The 20,000-nt window shown below is 37.7% G+C and overlaps 1 protein-coding gene across 9 annotated transcripts in view; it reads right to left on the bottom strand.

The window, feature by feature from the left end:
• Nucleotides 1–20,000, bottom strand: part of LOC106867496 (uncharacterized) — a 47,160-nt gene that overhangs the window by 24,524 nt on the left and 2,636 nt on the right. For 3 of the 9 annotated variants that reach the window (XM_089356145.1, XM_089356143.1, XM_089356144.1), the window contains exon 1: nucleotides 13,494–13,670. The exons of 2 other annotated variants lie outside the window; for them this stretch is intronic. Coding sequence is in view for 2 of the 7 variants with exons in the window: in XM_089356141.1 (XP_089212267.1) it covers nucleotides 13,721–14,453 (733 nt within the window). In the remaining 5 variants the exon portion in view is untranslated. Of the gene's footprint in view, nucleotides 1–13,493; nucleotides 14,858–20,000 lie in introns of those variants that run through there. 4 more of the 9 variants (XR_016242811.1, XR_016242812.1, XM_089356141.1 and 1 more) reach the window with 2 other exon arrangements.

Here is a 20,000-nt window from a genome sequence, read left to right as displayed (position 1 = left end):
ATCATATTATATTATGTTATATAAGAGGAAAAAGCAAAACCAAGGCAAAACGAGTATCTCAAGTCATTTAGAATAATTCAATTAGGGTGAGGTGAATTTGAAGTCTTACGGCTGTTTCTGTGGTAGCTCGAGTGGTAGGTTAGCAAGTGCATGTACTGAGTGACCCGTCATCAGAGACACGGTATGAGTATCTTTGAAAGGGAAAATTTACAGTTTTCAAGGAATAAAATATATTCAGAGTTTATAAGCAATAAAATAGAAGAATAAAGTAGTAAATAAAAGGATAAATAGTAAAGGTAGAATACAGACGGGTGAATAATGTTCACAACCCATCTTTTTCCAGAGGATATAAATGTTGGTCGATATTTCAGGTCCTTAGTAAAAATCCCTGGTAAACCCAGGAGGTATTTTCGCAGTATTTAGAATGATGTAATCACATTGAAGCGATAGATAGTATGAAAATGTGTATATAGAGCGAAAAGTAAGATAGACATAAATGGGTTTTGTGAGTGGGTGTATATTGGGCGAGAGAGAAGAGAGAAAGAGAGAGAGAAGAAGAAAAAATAATAAGGCAGGGGTAAAAGGGTAAAAATAAGAATAAAAATAAAAAATAAAATAAAATAAAAGGTAACGATAGAAATATGTCAGTATTGGATCGGGGTGAGAGGTGAAACGTTAAAGTTTCAGTAAAGTGGGGGTGGAGGGCTAATCTAGGTAAGGTCACAAAGGCAATAGTTTAGTGGTTACTACAGATCAAGTTAAATGATACGAGATAAAGGATTAAGAATTATTGTTAAATTATGGATTGAGACTTAAAACCTATTCTCAAAATTACAAACTAAGAAAACTAAAACATAAAAACTACCAAATTATTGAATTGAAAATAGCAAGTTTCTAAGATACTTATGTTGATAGAGAGGTAGTTGAAAAAAAAAAGGAAAAGAAAAAAGAAAAGAAAAAAGCGTACACATATATTTACATACATATATACACACATGTACATATATATATACACACATATATATACAACACACACATATATATATACACATATAAGCGTACATATAAAGCGCACACATATACATAAGTACATATACACACACATACATATGCATATATATATATACATATATATATACTGTAACGACCGTGGGTGGATGTGCTATACGTGATTTTGTTTGCATTTGGACCTATGGAAGAAAAATTAAAGGTACGATAGAATCTATGACATGTAGAAAAAGGTCCGTGTTGTTTATTTGGTAATTGTGGTGAGTTATGTATTAATATTTGGAGGGTTTTTTAAGGCATGGTCCACTAGTGGATCGCTGATCTTAGCATGGGACCTCGGAATCTATAATGGCCCAGAATATACTATATGGTACTTTTCTATTTATTAGATGGTGCATGTGGTTGGCTAGGGAGGTAGATTTGCTATACTCCTCATACTTAAATGAGTTTATATGTGCAGAATATCTCTGGTTTAAAATAAATAGTAGACATTATATAATAGTTAGTAGAATTATGCAATATGTTAAGGAGCGTGCATTTGTATACTATGTTAAACCTTCTGCATTGGATTTGCAACGGACATTCGGTCGCGTATCGGCAGTTGCAGTTATCTGTCCTACGTGGGTTATTAGTGGAAAGGGAAGATGCAGTAATATTTATGGAGAAATTAAAATTAAGGGTGTTATTAGGGGATTAGCTCATATCATAATTATTGTTGCTGTTATCATTATTACTATTATTGTTATTATTAGTAGTAGTAGCAGTAGTAGTAACAGCAGCAGCAGTAGTAGTAGACGCAGCAGCAGCAGCAGCATCAGTAGCATCAGTAGTAGTAGTAGTAGTAGTAGTAGTGGTGGTGGTGGTGGTGGTGGTGGTGGTGGTGGTGGTGGTGGTGGTGGTGGCCTTCGTCGTCGTCGTCGTATTAGAATTATTAATTTTAGTATTAGTGGCAGTGCTGTGAGTTCGCCTCATTCGTCTCAGCTACACTCCGACCTTCATAGGAAGCGGGGATCTTGGTTAATTCTGGTTGTAGTGCTAGGGTTACGGGTGTGGTGTATGCCATCAATGTTGGTATATAAGTGTTTTCGTGGATTTGACCTATGTTATGATTATATATATTTAGGTTGTAGGAATTAAGTTTACGTTTATCGGAAGAGGCAACAATAGATTCTATATTGGACGGAGCGGAGTAGGATAATTTTAGCGTAGATCTATTGAAGATTGAATGGTATTTATGGTGACGTGGGAAGTTAGAGTTTTCTAGTTGAAAGAAGGTTTTGGCTAAGCCTTTAACGCTTAAAGCGAATGGGGGTGTAAACCAGAGAATCGATCTACCCCCGTACTTATTCGTTTAGATCACAAGTGAACTAAACCCTTCATGTTCATATATATATATATATATATATATATATATATATATATATATAAACAAACAGTAAATGAGTATATGCATATATACGTACAGGTATGTGCATACCGACATCCACCTGTATGTATAGGTGCATATCTGAGTACAGGACATTGCAAACAAAACGTAGACGAGAAAACACAAAAGCCACATAGAGAACATTCTTCTTCATCAGCTACCCCCGTTTTAACACCGGCGTTTCGAAGAGTTGGGTAGGACGCATCGTTAAAACGGCTCTTCCCATGGACCGCAAATTAAATTTGTATACACAAATTAAACCTTGCCATGGAGGAATGTAGTGGCGGACAAAAAACAAGACAGGAAAACAAACAGAAAAGGCTATACGGCCAGACGGGAAATATATATATATATATATAAACAAATAGTAAATGAGTATATGCATATATACGTACAGGTATGTGCATACCGACATCCACCTGTATGTATAGGTGCATATCTGGGTACAGGACATTGCAAACAAAACGTAGACGAGAAAACACACAAGCCACATAGAGAACATTCTCCCTCATCAGCTACCCCCGTTTTAACACCGGTGTTTCGAAGAGCTGGGCAGGACGCATCGTTAAAATGGCTCTTCCCATGGACCGCAAATTAAATTTGTATACACAAATTAAACCTTGACATGGAGGAATGTAGTGGCGGACAAAACACAAGACAAGAAAACAAACAGAAAAGGCTATACGGCCAGACGGGAAAAATTATGTGTGTATGAACGCTGTGAGGCACGAACTTGAAAGTGGGGACGAAGTAAGTTCGCGTGTTTGCTCGGCGATAGCCAAGGAAGAAAAGGATTATTGACCGGAAGCATGTGACCATGCCGGTGTAAGGGGAAGAGAGAGAGAGTGGTAGAGGGAGAAACAAAGGGAGGAAGTAGAAGAATAGGTGAGCAACGAGAGGATAAGAGGAAGAGAGGAAGTACGAGGGGGGAAAAGGAGATACGTAGTAGTAACAGAGGAAGAACGAGAGGGGTGAAGAGAGATACGTAGTAGTAAACAAAGGAAGAACGAGAGGGGGAAAAATGAAGAGGAAGAGAAAGAGAAAGAGATAGAGTAGCGTCGGAAAATATAAAGTTGCGAAAACTACTTACAGATTGGTGACGCTGCGTTCGGTCATGTAAAAACAAATAGTAAATGAGTATATGCATATATACGTACAGGTATGTGCATATATATATGTAGGGAGAATTCACAAAAAGCAACAGACGAAGACAGGTGGTGTAGAAAACAAATAGATATATATATATATGCATATATATATATGTATATATATATATATATATATATATATATATATATATATATATATATATATATATATATATATATATATATATGTATGTATGTATGTATGTAGGTATATGTATATATGTATGTATATATATACATACACACACACATATATACCTATATATACACATATATACATACATACATACATACATACATACATACATACATACATAGACATACATATGTATGATGTACGTATGTATACACATGCACGCGCACATATATATGCACACATACACATCGCGTACATACACACATACACACGTACACACACAGATATACATGTATACATGTTGATTGTTTCTTTTTACTTAAGGCATGAATGGCTCTATGATGGACAAGGAAATGAATACCAGGATATTTAGAATAATGGTTGATTGTTATAAGGGTTCTGTTTGTTTCACTCAGTACACAATTGTGCTCATCAATACACAATTGACATGATAACCTCATCAGAATGAAACGAACAGGACTTTCATAACAATCAAGTGTTATTGTTATAAAAAATGTGTGTACATGTGTACATGCTTGTGAAGTGAGTCAGTGAGCGCGAGCGCGTGAACTAGCTTACTATCTTTATTTGTTTTCTATGTACGTATTTACATATTTGTATATAAGTTGAAAAAATCTTTAATATTCAAAATTGAGGGACATCTCGGTGGAATGAGAGAGCTTTTCTCAGAAAAAACATTACTTTCTCTCTTTTACTCTTTTACTTGTTTCAGTCATTTGACTGCGGCCATGCTGGAGCACCGCCTTTAGTCGAGCAAATCGACCCTGGGACTTATTCTTTGTAAGCCTAGTACTTATTCTATCGGTTTTTTTGCCGAACCGCTAAGTGACGGGGACATTAAGCGAAGTTGAGGAGACAAACACAGACACACAAACACACACACACATATATATACATGTATACGACGGGCTTCTTTCAGTTTCCGCCTACCAAATCCACTCACAAGGCTTTGGTCGGCCCGAGGCTATAGTAGAAGACACTTGCCCAAGATGCCATGCAGTGGGACTGAACCCGGAACCATGTGGTTGGTAAGCAAGCTACTTACCACACAGCCACTCCTGCGCCTATGAATATATTTTGTGGAAGTTCTTCTAATAATAGTTCCAAATTTTGGTACAAGGCCAGTGAGTTCAGGGAAGTGGAGTAAGTCGATTACATTGACACTCGTATTCAACTTGTATTTATTCTATCAACTCCGAAAGGGATGAAAGGCAAAGTCAACCTCGGCGGAATTTGTACTCAGAACGTAAAGACGGCCAAAATGGTGGCGTACTCACGATTCTGCCAGTTCGCGCCTCAGGCACTCTAATTGACAAGCCTCGACCTGGAAAATAGCATATTTATATCTGTTACGTTTTATTTATTTCAGTCATTGAACTGCAGCCATGCTGAGATACCACCTTGAAGACCCGGGTTTTTATTTTTATTTTTATCTAGGGCTCAATCATGTGGTCTTGCGTTCAGTTTCAGCCTCATTTTACATCACCCAGGGCAAGTGTCTTCAACTACAACCCCGATACGACTAACAAATCTCAATTCAGTGCTCATTCTGGTAGAGACGGACTATATGTAATCTGAACCTTCCCCCCACTTATTTATTAATTTTTTTTACGGAATCCCACGTTTTACGCTATGGTGATTCCGATTCTGAAAAAAATTTTTTTTTTAAATTTCAATCCCCCCCCCCTCCCGCACCAAGCAGGCTATTTACATGCTAGAAATAACAGCCAAATCTCACAAATCTAGTGTTAGGGTTAGGTTTAGGGTTAGGGTTAGGGTTAGGGTCAGGGTTAGGGTTAGGGTCAGGGTCAGGGTTACGGTCAGGGTTAGGGTTAGGGTTAGGGTTTGAGTTAGGGTTAGGTTTACCCTGTGGATCTATATAAAAACCGGGGCGGGGGGAGGGGAATCGAAATTTTGAAATTGAGAGTTTTGAAAATTTTTTTTCAGAATCTGAATCTCCATAGCCTAAAACGTGGGATTCCGTAAAAAAAAAAAATAATAAAATAAGGGGGGAAAGGTTCAGATTACATATAGTCCATCTGGACCCTCATTCTTTTGCCGAACCGCTAAACAAGCCAACACCGATTGTCAAGCGGTGGTGGGGGATAAACACAACACAAGACGCAGACTTAGATACGCCGTGACATGAGTGGATATAAATAACCTTTGACAATTTGAATCACGTTTACCTTGATAAATCTATATCACATTTAAGTCAGTTACTGTATTGGTTATTGAATACGTCTGTGGAGGCGCAATGGCCCAGTGGTTAGGGCAGCGAACTCGCGATCATAGGATCGCGGTTTCGATTCCCTGACCGGGCGTTGTGAGTGTTTATTGAGCGAAAATACCTAAAGCTCCGGCAGGGGATGGTGGCGAACCCTGCTGTACTCTTTCACCACAACTTTCTCTTACTTCCTGTTTCTGTTGTGCCTGTAATTCAAAGGGTTAGCCTTGTCACACTGTGGGATCTTGTTCAAAACGGGGGCACCAGTTTTCATTAATGTTTTATGTAGTGTTTTTGGTACCGAAAGACTTTCAAACTTCGTATACTTATCTATTTTGTGTTATAGAACAGAAAAAAAAATTTGTATTCGAATTTATTTCATGTAAAAAGTTGTCTTATTTCGATAATTTCAACCAATCACTGACAAGTATTCAGCTGTTTACACTTACCCCTTAAGCGGTGTAAAGCGTATTTAATCTCCATTTATAATTTCGTTAACATCTGCCTGAACTGAACATTTGCTTTTTTCATTTTCTTTCACGCGTGTTTATTTCGTTAACATCTGCCTGAACTGTATGAAAGGTTTATTAGCTACTGCCTAACCCTAACCCTAACGCCTACTGCCAATATGCTTCAGCCATTTTTTGACAAGGAAATAATAATTTTATTACCGCCAGAATCGTTTGAGAATCGTTTGTTTACGTAGTCAGCACTTAATGTTATTCGGCTGAATGGACGTCAGTCATTGGTTGAAATTACGGAAATACGACAACTTTAACATGGAATAACTTGCGATGTACGTTTTTTTTTGTTAAGAAGACTAAGAGAAAAAGATGTTTTATATGACACATTCTACCAGTGGACCAAGTTTCAAAGTGTTTCGTTAAGAAAATACTGGTTTTGAACAAGATCCCCACTGTGTCACGCTGAATATCCCCGAGAACTACATTAAGAGTACACATGTCTGTGGAGTGCTCAGCCACTTGCACGTTAATTTCACGAGCAGGCTGTTCCGTTGATCGGATCAACTGGAACCTCGACGTCGTAAGCGACGGAGTGTCAACAACATTTGAATACGTCTAAAAATGCTTAAGCACATGTCCATAGCTATCCTCTTGTCTTCAGGCTATCAAACTGTTTCTTTTTTTTCTTAACGCCGTCTTGATTTTTGAGATTATCTTCCTTTGCCACATGTTTACTTTTCTTTCCAATGGAAGATAATTTCAATAAGTCAAGATGTTTTCTTGTGTGGCATTTTATGTACCTTAACATTTCTATTCTTTTACTTGTCCCAGTCATTTGACTTCGGCCATGCTGGAGCACCGCCTTGAGGGATTTTAGTCGAACAAATCGACCCCGGCACTTATTTCCTAAGCTTCGTACTAATTATATCGGTCATTTTTGTCGAACTGCTCGGTTACGGGGACATAAACAACACCGGGTGTCAAACGGTGATGGGGGGGGGGGGGGCAAACACAGACACAAAGTCATACACACGCGCGCGCGCACACACACACACACACACACACACATATATATATATATATATACGACGGGCTTCTTTTAGTTACAAAATCTACTCTCAAGGCTTTGGTCGGCCTGAGACTATAGTAGAAGACAGCCATGCCTGCGGCATTTCAATTATTTCATTTTTGTTTATATACACGCACCTACACACATGTACACATGCGGGCGCGTGCAGACCATGTCGAGGACGTTTTTAATTATGTCTACACAGTTAAAACAAATATGGAACTGAATAATAATAACAACAACACCTACATCCATACATAAATACACAGATGCGAATGCATTCATGGATGTCGATGACGTGAAAATGCAAGGATAGAAAGTAAAATAAACAGATATAAAATATATAACAATTTTTTCATATAATGTAACCTAATCACAGCGTGCGTTTAATTTCTCTTATCTAGTGGGTTGGTACCAATATCACTTACATTACGAACAACCTTTATGAGGTAAACTACGTGGCCATCTTTCATACTTCACTTAATGTTTTCACAAAGATATTGAACTAAGACACTATTTCAAACCGTAATTGCAAGCGAACGTACTAAGATATCTTGTATCAACATGTCGATATACTATCATGTATTTTCGTATTTCTTGAAACAACTATTATTATCGTTACGATATCTTCTCATAGTGGATAAATATGCTTTCGTTCGGAAGAGACAAAATGTAAGCAAAGCCAGGCGGTCGGAGTAATATAGTTGGTTATTGAACGGATAGTCCTTTCATATATTTTGAATACCGAGACAGGCAATTAAGAATGAGTCAGAGGAAGTGGATATTAATTAGTCATGAGATGTAATTGGGTCGGATAAAATGTCAGTTTTAGTCAAACGTTCGTTTAATTTTCGTCACTAAAAAAGAATTCTTACTCATTGATGCAGTTTTAGCAAGTTTGAAAATGTTAGCTTTCAGCGTGAGTTTACAAGAGGCTGTTAGAAGCTGCTTCAGCAGAAATTAGGAGGATTTTGGCTAGAAGCTATTTATGAGCTAAGTAGCTGTTATGTGATTCTTCATTCTGGAGATAATTAATATGTCTCTTGAATTACTTAATGCTGCTGGGTTGGCAGAGATCCAAACCAAAGTTTACCTAGTTTTATTAGCAAAGATGGTTTAGTTTTGTCTGAAGCTGTTAAAAGTTATGTGATGTAATGTGGTTGAAGAGATTTAAATGTGGTTAGCTTTACGAAGGCAAACGTGGTTGAAAGTGTTCAGAGAATCGAGGTCATTCACATAAAGGATATCGAGAATCCACACATGCCGCGGTAGAGTGGCCATTTTAAAAGCTATCAGTTTAAGAAGTAAAAAAAAAAAACGAAAACAAAAAAAAGACAAGAGAGAACATTATATACTTGGATTTTAACTAGAAGTTTTTACAAATATTTTGATTTAACTTCTTTGTATAAATGTTGCATTTTACTGGAATTATTATCCAAGCAACGAGAACCATTCGCTTAAATATTTACATTACTGGCACAAGGTCTCAAATTTGGGGGAATTGTATAACTGATTGTGATTTATGCCAACTCCTGACTAGAACTTTATTTTATCGATCCAATTCCTGGTCGGTACTCTATTTTATCGATCCAGCTCCAGACTGCTTTTTGCTTTTTTTTAATTTTATTTTATCGACGAAAGTTTCTGTTTCGTATTCTATTTTATCGATCTAGTACCTGGTTGGTACTCTATTTTTTCAACCTAATTTCAGACTGATGCTTATTTTATCGATTTGGTTCCTGCCTGGTTCTCTGTTTTATGAAATTCCAGTCTATGTCGACCTTGTCGAAATGTAAAATCAATAATCAAGTAAACACCACGTAGCATTTTGTCCAACGTTTTAACTATTCTGCCAAATCACGGGATCGTCCGAACTAGGTTCTTAAGGTAGTGCCAAAATGTATAAGTTACATCAATGAATCGAAACCTGGTTGCAATTCTATTAACAAAAGTCTTAGCATTACAAAATATTTTATCATTATGAAACAGCTAACGAGAAAATCTCTACAGTAACTTGAACTACTTAAAATAACAGTCAAATCTTCCTGAAACTTCACCCTGCCGTCATCAAAATAATAATCTAGTCCTAAATATACAATGCTTCTGGAGAAGGGTGGAAAGGTCATAACCGGAACGCTTTTGATAGTAGGTCTGCTCACTCTGAGGTAACCTAGCTCTAAACAACAACTGCTACTAAAAGCTCTCTTCGTTGCACTTGTAACTCCTTTTTTTTTTCAGCAGGCAATTAGGAGTGATTCCTCCAGAGCACAAGAACGAGGGGGTGACTTTTAGGTGGCCGATCAGCCAACTAGAAACAACAATTGAATTCCCTTGAAATCTTTAAAAATGATGGATACATTGTAGGATATAATCTTAAATACAGTGACTCTGAAGATTAAATGGGATGGTCATGTTTGGAACGCTTTGATAACAGGTCCGGTTGTTTGACTAAAGTTAACCCGTGGCTATGCAGCATAAACAATAACAACAACACTGTTAGAGACAGGGGCATAAGTTTACAATGTAAGATGACTTATAGAAAACAAATGTTTTGACATGTCCTCTTGACATGGCGAGGGTCAGTAAATTCTAATGCTTTTATCAAGAATCCTAAATATAACTCAGCTGTCACTATGAAACACCAAACCAAAAATAATGGGAAATTTGATCTGTGCAAGCTGTGACAAGTATATTTATTTCTTAATATTATTCAAGAACATTTTGAAAAGGTTGATATATTAAAACTTTTATAGACCAGCCCGAATCGTTCAGCTAGATATATTCTATATTCATGTTTACACAAAAAGATTGTGGAACAAAATTCTGACTTTCAAGTCAGGTTTTTAAAAATAATTTCCCCATCTCTTCCATCTTTTTGGCAATATTATCTTAAGAAGATTACAGTAATATAGCAAGAAATATCATAGCTATTGTTCTCCGCTTGTGAAAGTCAACAATTTTAAGGATCATTGGCCAAATGTTAAAAGAGTGATAAATCATCTCCAGGGGTCATTTACAATAAAATATAAATAAGAAATGAAATAAAGTTAAATATTACAAAACCTCGTTGTGGTTTAAATAAGAATGTAAACACATTTTTTCTATAATATTGATCTACAGGGGAAAAAAGGTGGTAGTATACGCTCTCACGTATCTGGCTTGTTTCAACGATCAACAGCAGAGGTCTGCAACTACATAAAACAGTCATGAATTAATTTTTCTGATTTACTGTTTTGTGTGAAAATAGATACTATAATAAAGAATTTCATTATTTGCTTTGTATTTTTTAATAATTACAAAATAGCGCGTGCAGATAATTATCGTTACGATTATCGCCATTGTATATGTGTGCATACATATATACGTTTGTGTACACACACACACACACACACACACACACACACATACACACACACACGCACACACACACACACATATATATATATACACACACCTATGCATGCACACACGCATGCACACATGCACGCACGCGCACACACACACATGCACAAACACGTATAGATATAGACATATGCATATGTATATTTCATGTGTGTATACTTGCATTTGAATGAGATGAAAACCGGTTCATTCAAACACAAATGCTCCGCCATATTCTTCTCCGACTGAGTCAGTATCCGACTGAGTCAGTATCCGACTGAGTCAGTATCCGACTGAGTCAGTATCCGACTGAGTCAGTATCCGACTGGAGTCAGTATCCGACTGACTCAGTATCCGACTGAGTCAGTATCCAATAGCCACTTTGCATTTCGTACGTTACAGAAACAATAAAAATCAGCTAAGACCATTGAAGACAGAGCCCCAGCATGATCGCAGTCTAATCGCCTAAACTAGGGAAAAAAGTACAAGATGCATTTCAGAAGCTTCCAGACTTTTTCAGGATAGGCAGTTTTCAATTTCAGAGTACAAACTGCTAATCTCCTTCAAAGTAGGATCCTATGACACCATTGCACTTGTTGTAATAATCCAGCCACTTCGTGAAGGCCTCGTGGAAATCCTCCAAAGTGAAGGTGTCCAGGACCTTTGTCACAGCCTCCATCTTCTCAATGTCTTCAAAACGACAGGCCTCAGCGTTCTTTTCAGCTTGGAGAACAACCAACACTTATGGGGAGCAAGGTTTGAACTGTAGGATAAAAGGTAGCTTTGAAGCCCATCTCTGTCAAGTAGTTGCTTACCAGGATTCTTATCACTGAGCAACTTGGGAACAAACATTGCACAAATTTTGCATATCTTCAGATCTTCATGAATAATTGGATTATTCTGTGTAGTTACCACCAACACCAAACTGTATGCTTTTTATCTTTATTGACACGCATCGGTCTTCATCTAGAAAATTATGAATTTTCCCAAACAGATCTGATGGTCTGACGTCTCTCTCCTTCTCACACGTCTCATCGTATCACTTTTTTTTCTGCCGTCCTTGAGCGAGCCTTTGTGTCAGCGAAAAAGTTAATCGACAAGCAATCTGAAGCTTTTCATAAATTTTTGCCCAGTTTAGCATAAAACTTTATCGCATGGACAGCTATCTAATGTCCCGACTGCAGTCTGAAAATTAATCAGCTATGACAAGCAATGTTTAGCAGAGTGTGTTCAAAGTATTGTTCAATCTGGAATAACAAAAGTTGGTACGTCAGCTTATTAGATGTATAGTAATGATATACTAAAATTACAATCATTCAGGATAGCTACAACAGCTTCTCCTATAAAAGTTCCAAAACTTCTGGAATTCACTTTGTATATTAGTATCGCAATGCCAAAGAATATTCAAAATACAAAGCATGCTTGAAGAAGAAGAAAGAATATTCTAATACCAAAGAATATAAGAAAAAAGAATATTTGAATACCAAAAACTATTCGAATGCCAAAGAATATTTGAACACCAAAGAATATTGGAATAGCAAAGAATATTCAAATTCCTAAGTATATTCAAATGCCAAGGAATATACGAATTCCAAAAAGTATATCAACAACCGAAGAATATTTTGAATATCAAAGAGTACCAATCGTGTACTTTATTATACATGCATGTTCGTCCGTCGGAGCGACGAGGACAATCTTATCGTCCTTAAAGGATAACTGATGGCTTGTTCGGTCACTTTGTTTAAAGTGAAGAAGAGTCGCACACCGTCGACTGCACTCTTTAGTCTGTAACCGTTCAAACCAGTGGCAAGACCAGGTCAATACGACTGGAGATGGAAACGGATGCAAGATGTCTTATTTGCCTCATATTGCTCTCTGTATTCCACAATGCGTTGCTGCAGCCACACTTCTCATTTGAACCATGTCGGTTTCTTCCGTAGAGTTCACCGATCCAATCTTCACATGCATAGACAGGCAAGCCCTAACTCACCAAGATTTACCTCGTTGAGCTCACTAGACGAAGCAGTTTATTGGAGTGTAGCTGCCGTTGTATGCAAGCAGCAACTTGGAGCCACAACTGGGCCCCAATTGTTGGATGCCAGGAAGAGATCAAAGCGGACGGAATACATCCTAAGTACGCCTCCTCCTGACACCCCATACACTTTACTATAACAATAGACATAAAAACAGTAATCAACCTTATACTACATTTTCATAATCATTTGTGGTGATCATGAGAGTGTCTATGTCGCAGAGATAATGTCAGATTCCTTTTCACCCACACAGCATGCGAGTTTGTTACAAACATTTTCAGCAGAACAATAACAAAAAACTTGTTCCAGAAAATTTACTATCGCTACTGCACTGATAATTCATTTAAAATATGAGGAATTTGGGCGTATTGTTTGTTAATGGAAATACCTAAAACACCATTGTTTTTGGTGAATCTATTTAATTATGTAAAGCTCATGAGTCTAGCAAGGCAACGGCGAGCAATACAGTTGCGTGGTGCATACCGAAGAACAAAGAATCTTGCAAAATGTCACTTAACATCGAAAATAGAACGTGTTGATAGAAACTTGGTAAAAAGTTAGAAATGTAAATACTACTTACTCCAATGTTAAGCAATTATTGGTATGTCCTTTCCCAGATACATTTTCGTTGATTTAAAAGAAAAAAAAACAACAACAACACAAACATTGAAATATTCAACTGTTTTAACGGTCTATGAATGTGAGATAAATAAAACGATTAAAACTTTTTAAAATCCATATTGCGATTGAAATCGAATCTACGTTATTTTTCATAGTATGCGAAATAATGCTTGATTGATTTAATACCTTGCCGGCAGATGTCCATCGGTGGCCGCTCCATAGGATTGCCGTCTAAAACCGCTGACGTATATATGAAGCTCCAGTCAAGTTTATCTAATTTCCCAAAACAACGCGGCAAGTTTGTTAGACAGTTTTCACCGAGCCAGAGGCAACGCAGTTCTGTCAGGTCACACAAGGTGTCAGGTAAGACATGAAGGCGGTTACGAAATAAAAGTAGTGTTTGGAGCGAATGTAGCTGACTTATAGAATGTGGAAGTTCAGAAATTTTGTTATCGCTCAAGTCTAGGAATTGAAGATTCTTCAGAATACAGATCTGGGGTGGAAACACAGAAAAGCTGTTATTGGCCAAGTGTAAGCTCTGCAGCTCATTCAATCGGTGGAATTGTGGTGGTAAAGAAGTTAAATAGTTATTACTCAGAGTTAAAATCTCCAAATGTGATAAATTGCTAATCTCGGGTGGTAAGTTCGTAAGTGCGTTGGTATCCAAGATCAAAATTCTGAGGTTAATTAACTGACCAATCTGTTTAGGTAGAAAATAAAGTCTGTAGTAAAGAGATGCCTCTCTGTCTGGTGAAAGAGACAGAACTTCGAGTTCAAGCAAAGAGAAAATTGCAACAGGCAACTCATGAAGATCGCGTCCACGAACACGAAGTTTCTTGAAACCAAAAAAACTCGGGTCATCTGTTTCAACGAGACGGCGCAGGTGTGTGACTTCATCGATATTTGAACTAATATCCATTGATCTGTAGAGTTAGTTGAACAAAAGCAATAATGAAGAACACGGACGAATGTAGAAGTTTGATCTTGATAATAATAATTCGAACGAATCAAATTTCAACAAGAAATAAAACTTTGATGATACGATTAACAATTCCAAAAATATTATTGGAGATTAATATAAGGACTAAGCGTAACCATTTGATATTAAAGATAGTTATCTAACTACAATGTTTAAAACTATTGTAGTCTGGGAAGGACTATATGCATATGAGTGTCATGATTCGTGGAATCATGTATTTATGAAGATGAATGAATGAATGAATGTAAGCGTGTGTGTGTGTTTGTATGTGGAGTTGTGTGTATATATTGACAGCGTTGCTAAGATTTTCTCATGCTTTTGTGCCAACTGGAAAATATACACTGAAAGTAAACAGTCAAACAAGGGTGGGGACTGCCTTGCAAGCGGGAGGAGGTAGAGGGGGGGGAAGAATGTGGGTGTTTGTATGTAAACTAATTAACTACAACTCTATAATTAGCCATTGGTGCTTGGCAATTTAGTGATAAGAACAATAAATTATGAACGTTGGTGAGCTGGGATAGAGTATGGTTGACAGTGGTAGTGGTAGTAGTAGTAGTAGTAGTAGTAGTAGTAGTAGTAGTAGTAGTAGTAGAAAGGTGAGCGATGTAAGTAATGATAGTTGTGTCAAGCAGAAATAACAGTATCGGTTGTTAGTAGTACCAGCAGCACAGCAGAAAACAAGTTGCTAGTTTTTGTTGTTCTTCTTGTGGTGGTCGTCGTTGTTGTTCAAGATAACGGTGATGATGATGATGATGATGATGATGATGATGATGATGATCTTTTAACTCCGGATCAAAGATATAATTCATCTCAGATTATGTTATCCAATGAGTAGAAATTCTTCTGTTTTGCTTGCTTTTCTTTTTCTTTATTTCTCTTTTATTTTTTTTTTTTTTTTTAATGCGTGACCTGGAAGAGATTTGGCTGCTGTTTCTAACGATCACATACAGCCCAACTCACCACTCGCTTCGGCTCCCGAAAGCAGCTGCAGCGGCGGTTACCCAGGATGAGCAGTAAAGGTTGGTTACTGTGTCAGAAGAATGCAACTACTGATGTAGAAATTAAAAAAAAAACTCAAGGAATTATAAAAAGATGTCAGTAAAAGAACCGCGTCTACCGCTAAATGGTGCCAGATGGAAGGACTTAAGTTATCATCGTTCTACGAAAACTGCAGTTCAACTAACCAAGATATAGTTTCTTATAGGGCTTTCCTATAAGTAGGTTATCTCCCTTGGCTAGGCGGCGCTCCATGTAGATAATTAAACTTCCGGAGACTACCCACGCCATTGTTATTGTTTTACGTCTTATCATGGATATAAAGCAGCTTGATGATTCAGTTATCGAAGTACTTACTGTGCCTGAGTTAAAGAAATATTTAAGATTATATGGACAGTATGTTACTGGAAGAAAGGCGGACTTGACTGAAAGGTTGAAAGGAATAAAAATTCTGTCGATGAAGAATGTCAACAAAGTAAATTCATCGGACGATACTTCAGACAGGAATAAGCAGAAGCTTATATCTCCTCTCGGTGAAGTATTGCCTGATCTAAAGATCTTTGTAAGTTGCCGAATTTCACAGATAATGACATAATTACCTCGTGCTACGGATGAAAACAAAGCAACAGTTAAGGAGTGGCATATTTTACCACGACAGACACGTACACAGCATCGAATACCACGATGTGAGTGAAAGCTGCTCTCACTGTATTGTCCGGTGTCTGGTAATCCCTTCAATACCGACATCAAACCAAAAAAAGAATCCTGACCACAGAGTGTGGGTAATTATGTCAAAGGTCACTGGCAATGTGCATTCAGCTGATTGCAACTGTTAAAGCAAGTCACTGAGCATGCGTACATGTCATACGGGAGAGTTCCAATCAGGGGTGGATAACAACCTTATAGGAACCCCCTATACTGGTCTCTGTCACGATTTCTGACGGGTATTTATTCAAGCGATCATTACGAATAATTGTATAGGGTGGTATTGAGGTTTAAAGGGACATAACTTGACACAAATCGACGCATCGTTTTACACTAGAATGCACATGCCTGTGTTTTTTAATTTTTTTATTTGTTTCGTTCATTGGACTGCGGTCATGCTGGAGTAACCGCCTTGACGGGTTTAATCGAATAAATCGATCCCTGTGTTTTGCGTTTTGTATTCTTTTTTGACTTTCCTTTCTTTTTTTTTTCTTTTTTTTTTCTACCGGTCTCTTTCGCCGAGCAGGTTTCAGGAACGTAAACAAACCAATACAGGTCATCAAGTGGGTGGGTGACAAATACAAATACGCACACACTCATACACATATACACACACACAAACAGAAAAGAGCCATGCATACACCCATACATACAAACAGATAGACAGACAGACAGACAGACAGACAGACAAGCAGGTTGGGAGCTTAGTAGAAAATATTTGTTCAAAGTACACACACACACAACACAACACAAACAGCTGGGCATTTTGTCCTTCACTGTTTTTGACTCTTGACCACCAGCCACTTTGAAAAGTATTTTCTACTTACCTCCCAGCCTGCCTCCCAGCCTGCAAGCCTGTATATTTGTCTGTCTTTATGTATGCATGTATGTAAATATGTATGTATGATTCTCTCCTATTGTTGAATATTTAAATTTTTCATTTGAGGAAGGAGCGGCCTTCTAATGGCTCAATCTTTGGAACGTAGATAACAAAACAATGTCGCATTTCAAACTTGAGAAAAGTCTAGCATGTTTTTACTGTTTCACTTACAGATTCTATTGGTAATGTGCGAGTCAGTTGGTTGATTTCTTTTTCTGAAAATCCGAGCTTATCCAGACTGTCACTTAGACATTTACTCACAGTGCACCAATTATTCTTTTCTACGCTAAGCACAAGGCCCGAAATTTTGGGAGAGGGGGCCAGTCGATTAGATCAATCCCAGTATGCAACTGGTACTTAATTTATCGATTCCGAAAGGGATGAAAGGCAAAGTCGACCTCGGCGGAATTTGAACTCAGAACGTAAAGACAGACGAAATACCGCTAAGCATTTCGCCCGGCGTGCTAACGTTTCTGCCAGCTCGCCGCCTTTTAAGTGCACCAATTATTATTGCTATAAATATGAATTTGTAATCTGGATATAGAAGCTAGAGGTTTCGAAGCAGTTGTCCATAGTTGTCCTTCCTCTTTGATTTTCAAAGAGATATTCACACCAGCAGAACTGCTAACCTCTTTGAGACGGTACATACTTTTTCTTGTTGTCCCAAACAACAATATCCGGCCTATTATGCTTACACTTGACAGATGCCTTGATGGGAATGTTCCGCCAGTATTTCTTGCGCACGTACTCAATAACAGTGTGGGGCTGTTTTTCTACATATATTCCTGGGCAATCTTTTCCCGGATGTCATTGTATATTGCTTTTGCGACAACGTCGAGTCGCATAGTACGACCGTGATAACATTTTTGGGTAGCTGCTAATCGCGTGTGACAAAATCTATATTTACAGTTGCATTTTGGAATTCCAAAGTCTTTACTGTCTCTTTCATTTATTAGGTATGTAGTAGCAATCTCCTGTTCTTGGATTGCAGATGCATAACTTTTGAAGTGTGATGTGATGTAGTGGTCACAAGTCCAAAAGAAGCTTCACTTCATATCAATGTTATTGTTATCTTCAAGTCTTTGGGAAACATGTATGATCGTTTTTAGGTATGCTGAGCGTTTCACTTCCAAATCTTCTTTGAGTTATGTTAGTCCGGCTGACATAACTCACAATGGGTAATGAGTGTATAGGCCATATTTCAAAGGGGGTTTTACCCCTTCATCAGCACCTATCTAACCCATTTTCTCCAAACACATTGGTTATATAGTCACCGCATACAGCGGTGTTAAGTTATTGGATATACCAATTTACATATTAAACGCATTCCCAGAGCCGGGAATCTCAGTAAATGCTTCATTCTCGACATCATTAATCATCATAATGAGAGGTAACTTGACCTATAATTCTAAACATATATATATATATATATATATATATATATATATATATATATATATATATATATATATATTCTTGTCTGAGTATGTATGTATGTATGTATAATGTAAGTTCGCATATACATACATATATATACATAATTGCATACATGGATATGTATACAGGAGTCATAGATTAACCTGTACCGATTCTAATAGAAGTGTGTTTGTGTGTGTGTGTGTGTGTGTGTGTGTGTGTGTGTGTGTGTGTGTGTGTGTGTGTGTGTGTGTGTGTGTGTGTGCTTTGCAAAAAGTAGTACAAATGCTTGTGAAGATTCGCTGGAAAAACGAAAATACTGCAAATATGGATGTGCACAGCTTAGGTCCCTCCATTAGTCGCTAATTGAAGATCACAATAATTTCGGCACCTGATACAATATTGCTCATTCCAACAGCGCCTATAAACCATTAGAGATGCGAGGATGCAGACGAGTTGAGGCGTAAAACAACCAAAGACAAAAGGGTGTATAAAAGAAACTGATGTACAACAACAAATTAAGGTAGAAAACAGGCACAATAAGATCCGAACATGGAAATAATGACGGAGTGCATTCCGGTCAATTCAATGAATAAAGTTACACATGGAGTAATACAGTCGACCGCCTTACAGCCTTCAATAGCTCGGGGACGAAAATGAACGTACAGTTACTGCGAAAGCAAGGGGACAAAGAAGTCCGCAAAACGAAGAGGAGTCAGATGGCGGAAATGCCTTGTGGGAAGGAAGAAAATCAGGAGATAGTAGCAAATGTGTGAAGATAGAGGGAGACATTACGTATACGTACATAAAATATTTGATATATTATATGTTGAGTTGGCACTCCGTCGCTTACGACGCCGACGGTTCCAGTTGATCCGATCAACGGAACGGCCTGCTCGTGAAATTAACGTGAAAGTGGCTGAGCACTCCACAGACACGTGTACCCTTAACGTAGTTCTCGGGGATATTCAGTGTGACAAGGCCGACCCTTTGAAATACAGGCACAACAGAAACAGGAAGTAAGTGTGAGAGAAAGTTGTGGTGAAAGAGTACAGCAGGGTTCGCTACCATCCCGTGCCGGAGCCTCGTGGAGCTTTAGGTGTTTTCGCTCAATAAACACTCGCAACGCCCGGTCTGGGAATCGAAACCACGATCCTATGACCGCGAGTCCGCTGCCCTAACCACTGGGCCATTGCGCCTCCGATATATTATATATACTTACGAATATATGCATATGTATGCATGTGTAAAAGAAGCTCATAGAACAGCAAATCAAACGAAGTTTTCATATGCAAAGAGAGTAGTCAACCTCAAACTGATGAAAGAATATTTTCGTACATTTGTAAAGCGTGAGCTCACGAAAATCCTTTTCCATAAAGTCTGTGTTAATTTTGGTTTTCTTTTTTATGAAAGAAATTTTTTAGAATGAATATTTTAGATACTTTTTAATTAAAAAATAAGAATTCATATTTCACTCTGCCGTTCTCTCT

The sequence above is a fragment of the Octopus bimaculoides genome, chromosome 8, assembly GCF_046866305.1.
Source record: "Octopus bimaculoides isolate indiv1 chromosome 8, ASM4686630v1, whole genome shotgun sequence".
In the NCBI taxonomy this organism is placed as follows: domain Eukaryota; kingdom Metazoa; phylum Mollusca; class Cephalopoda; order Octopoda; family Octopodidae; genus Octopus; species Octopus bimaculoides.
Note: the sequence above shows the minus strand (reverse complement) of the source record. Positions and strands in the feature narration are given on the sequence as shown.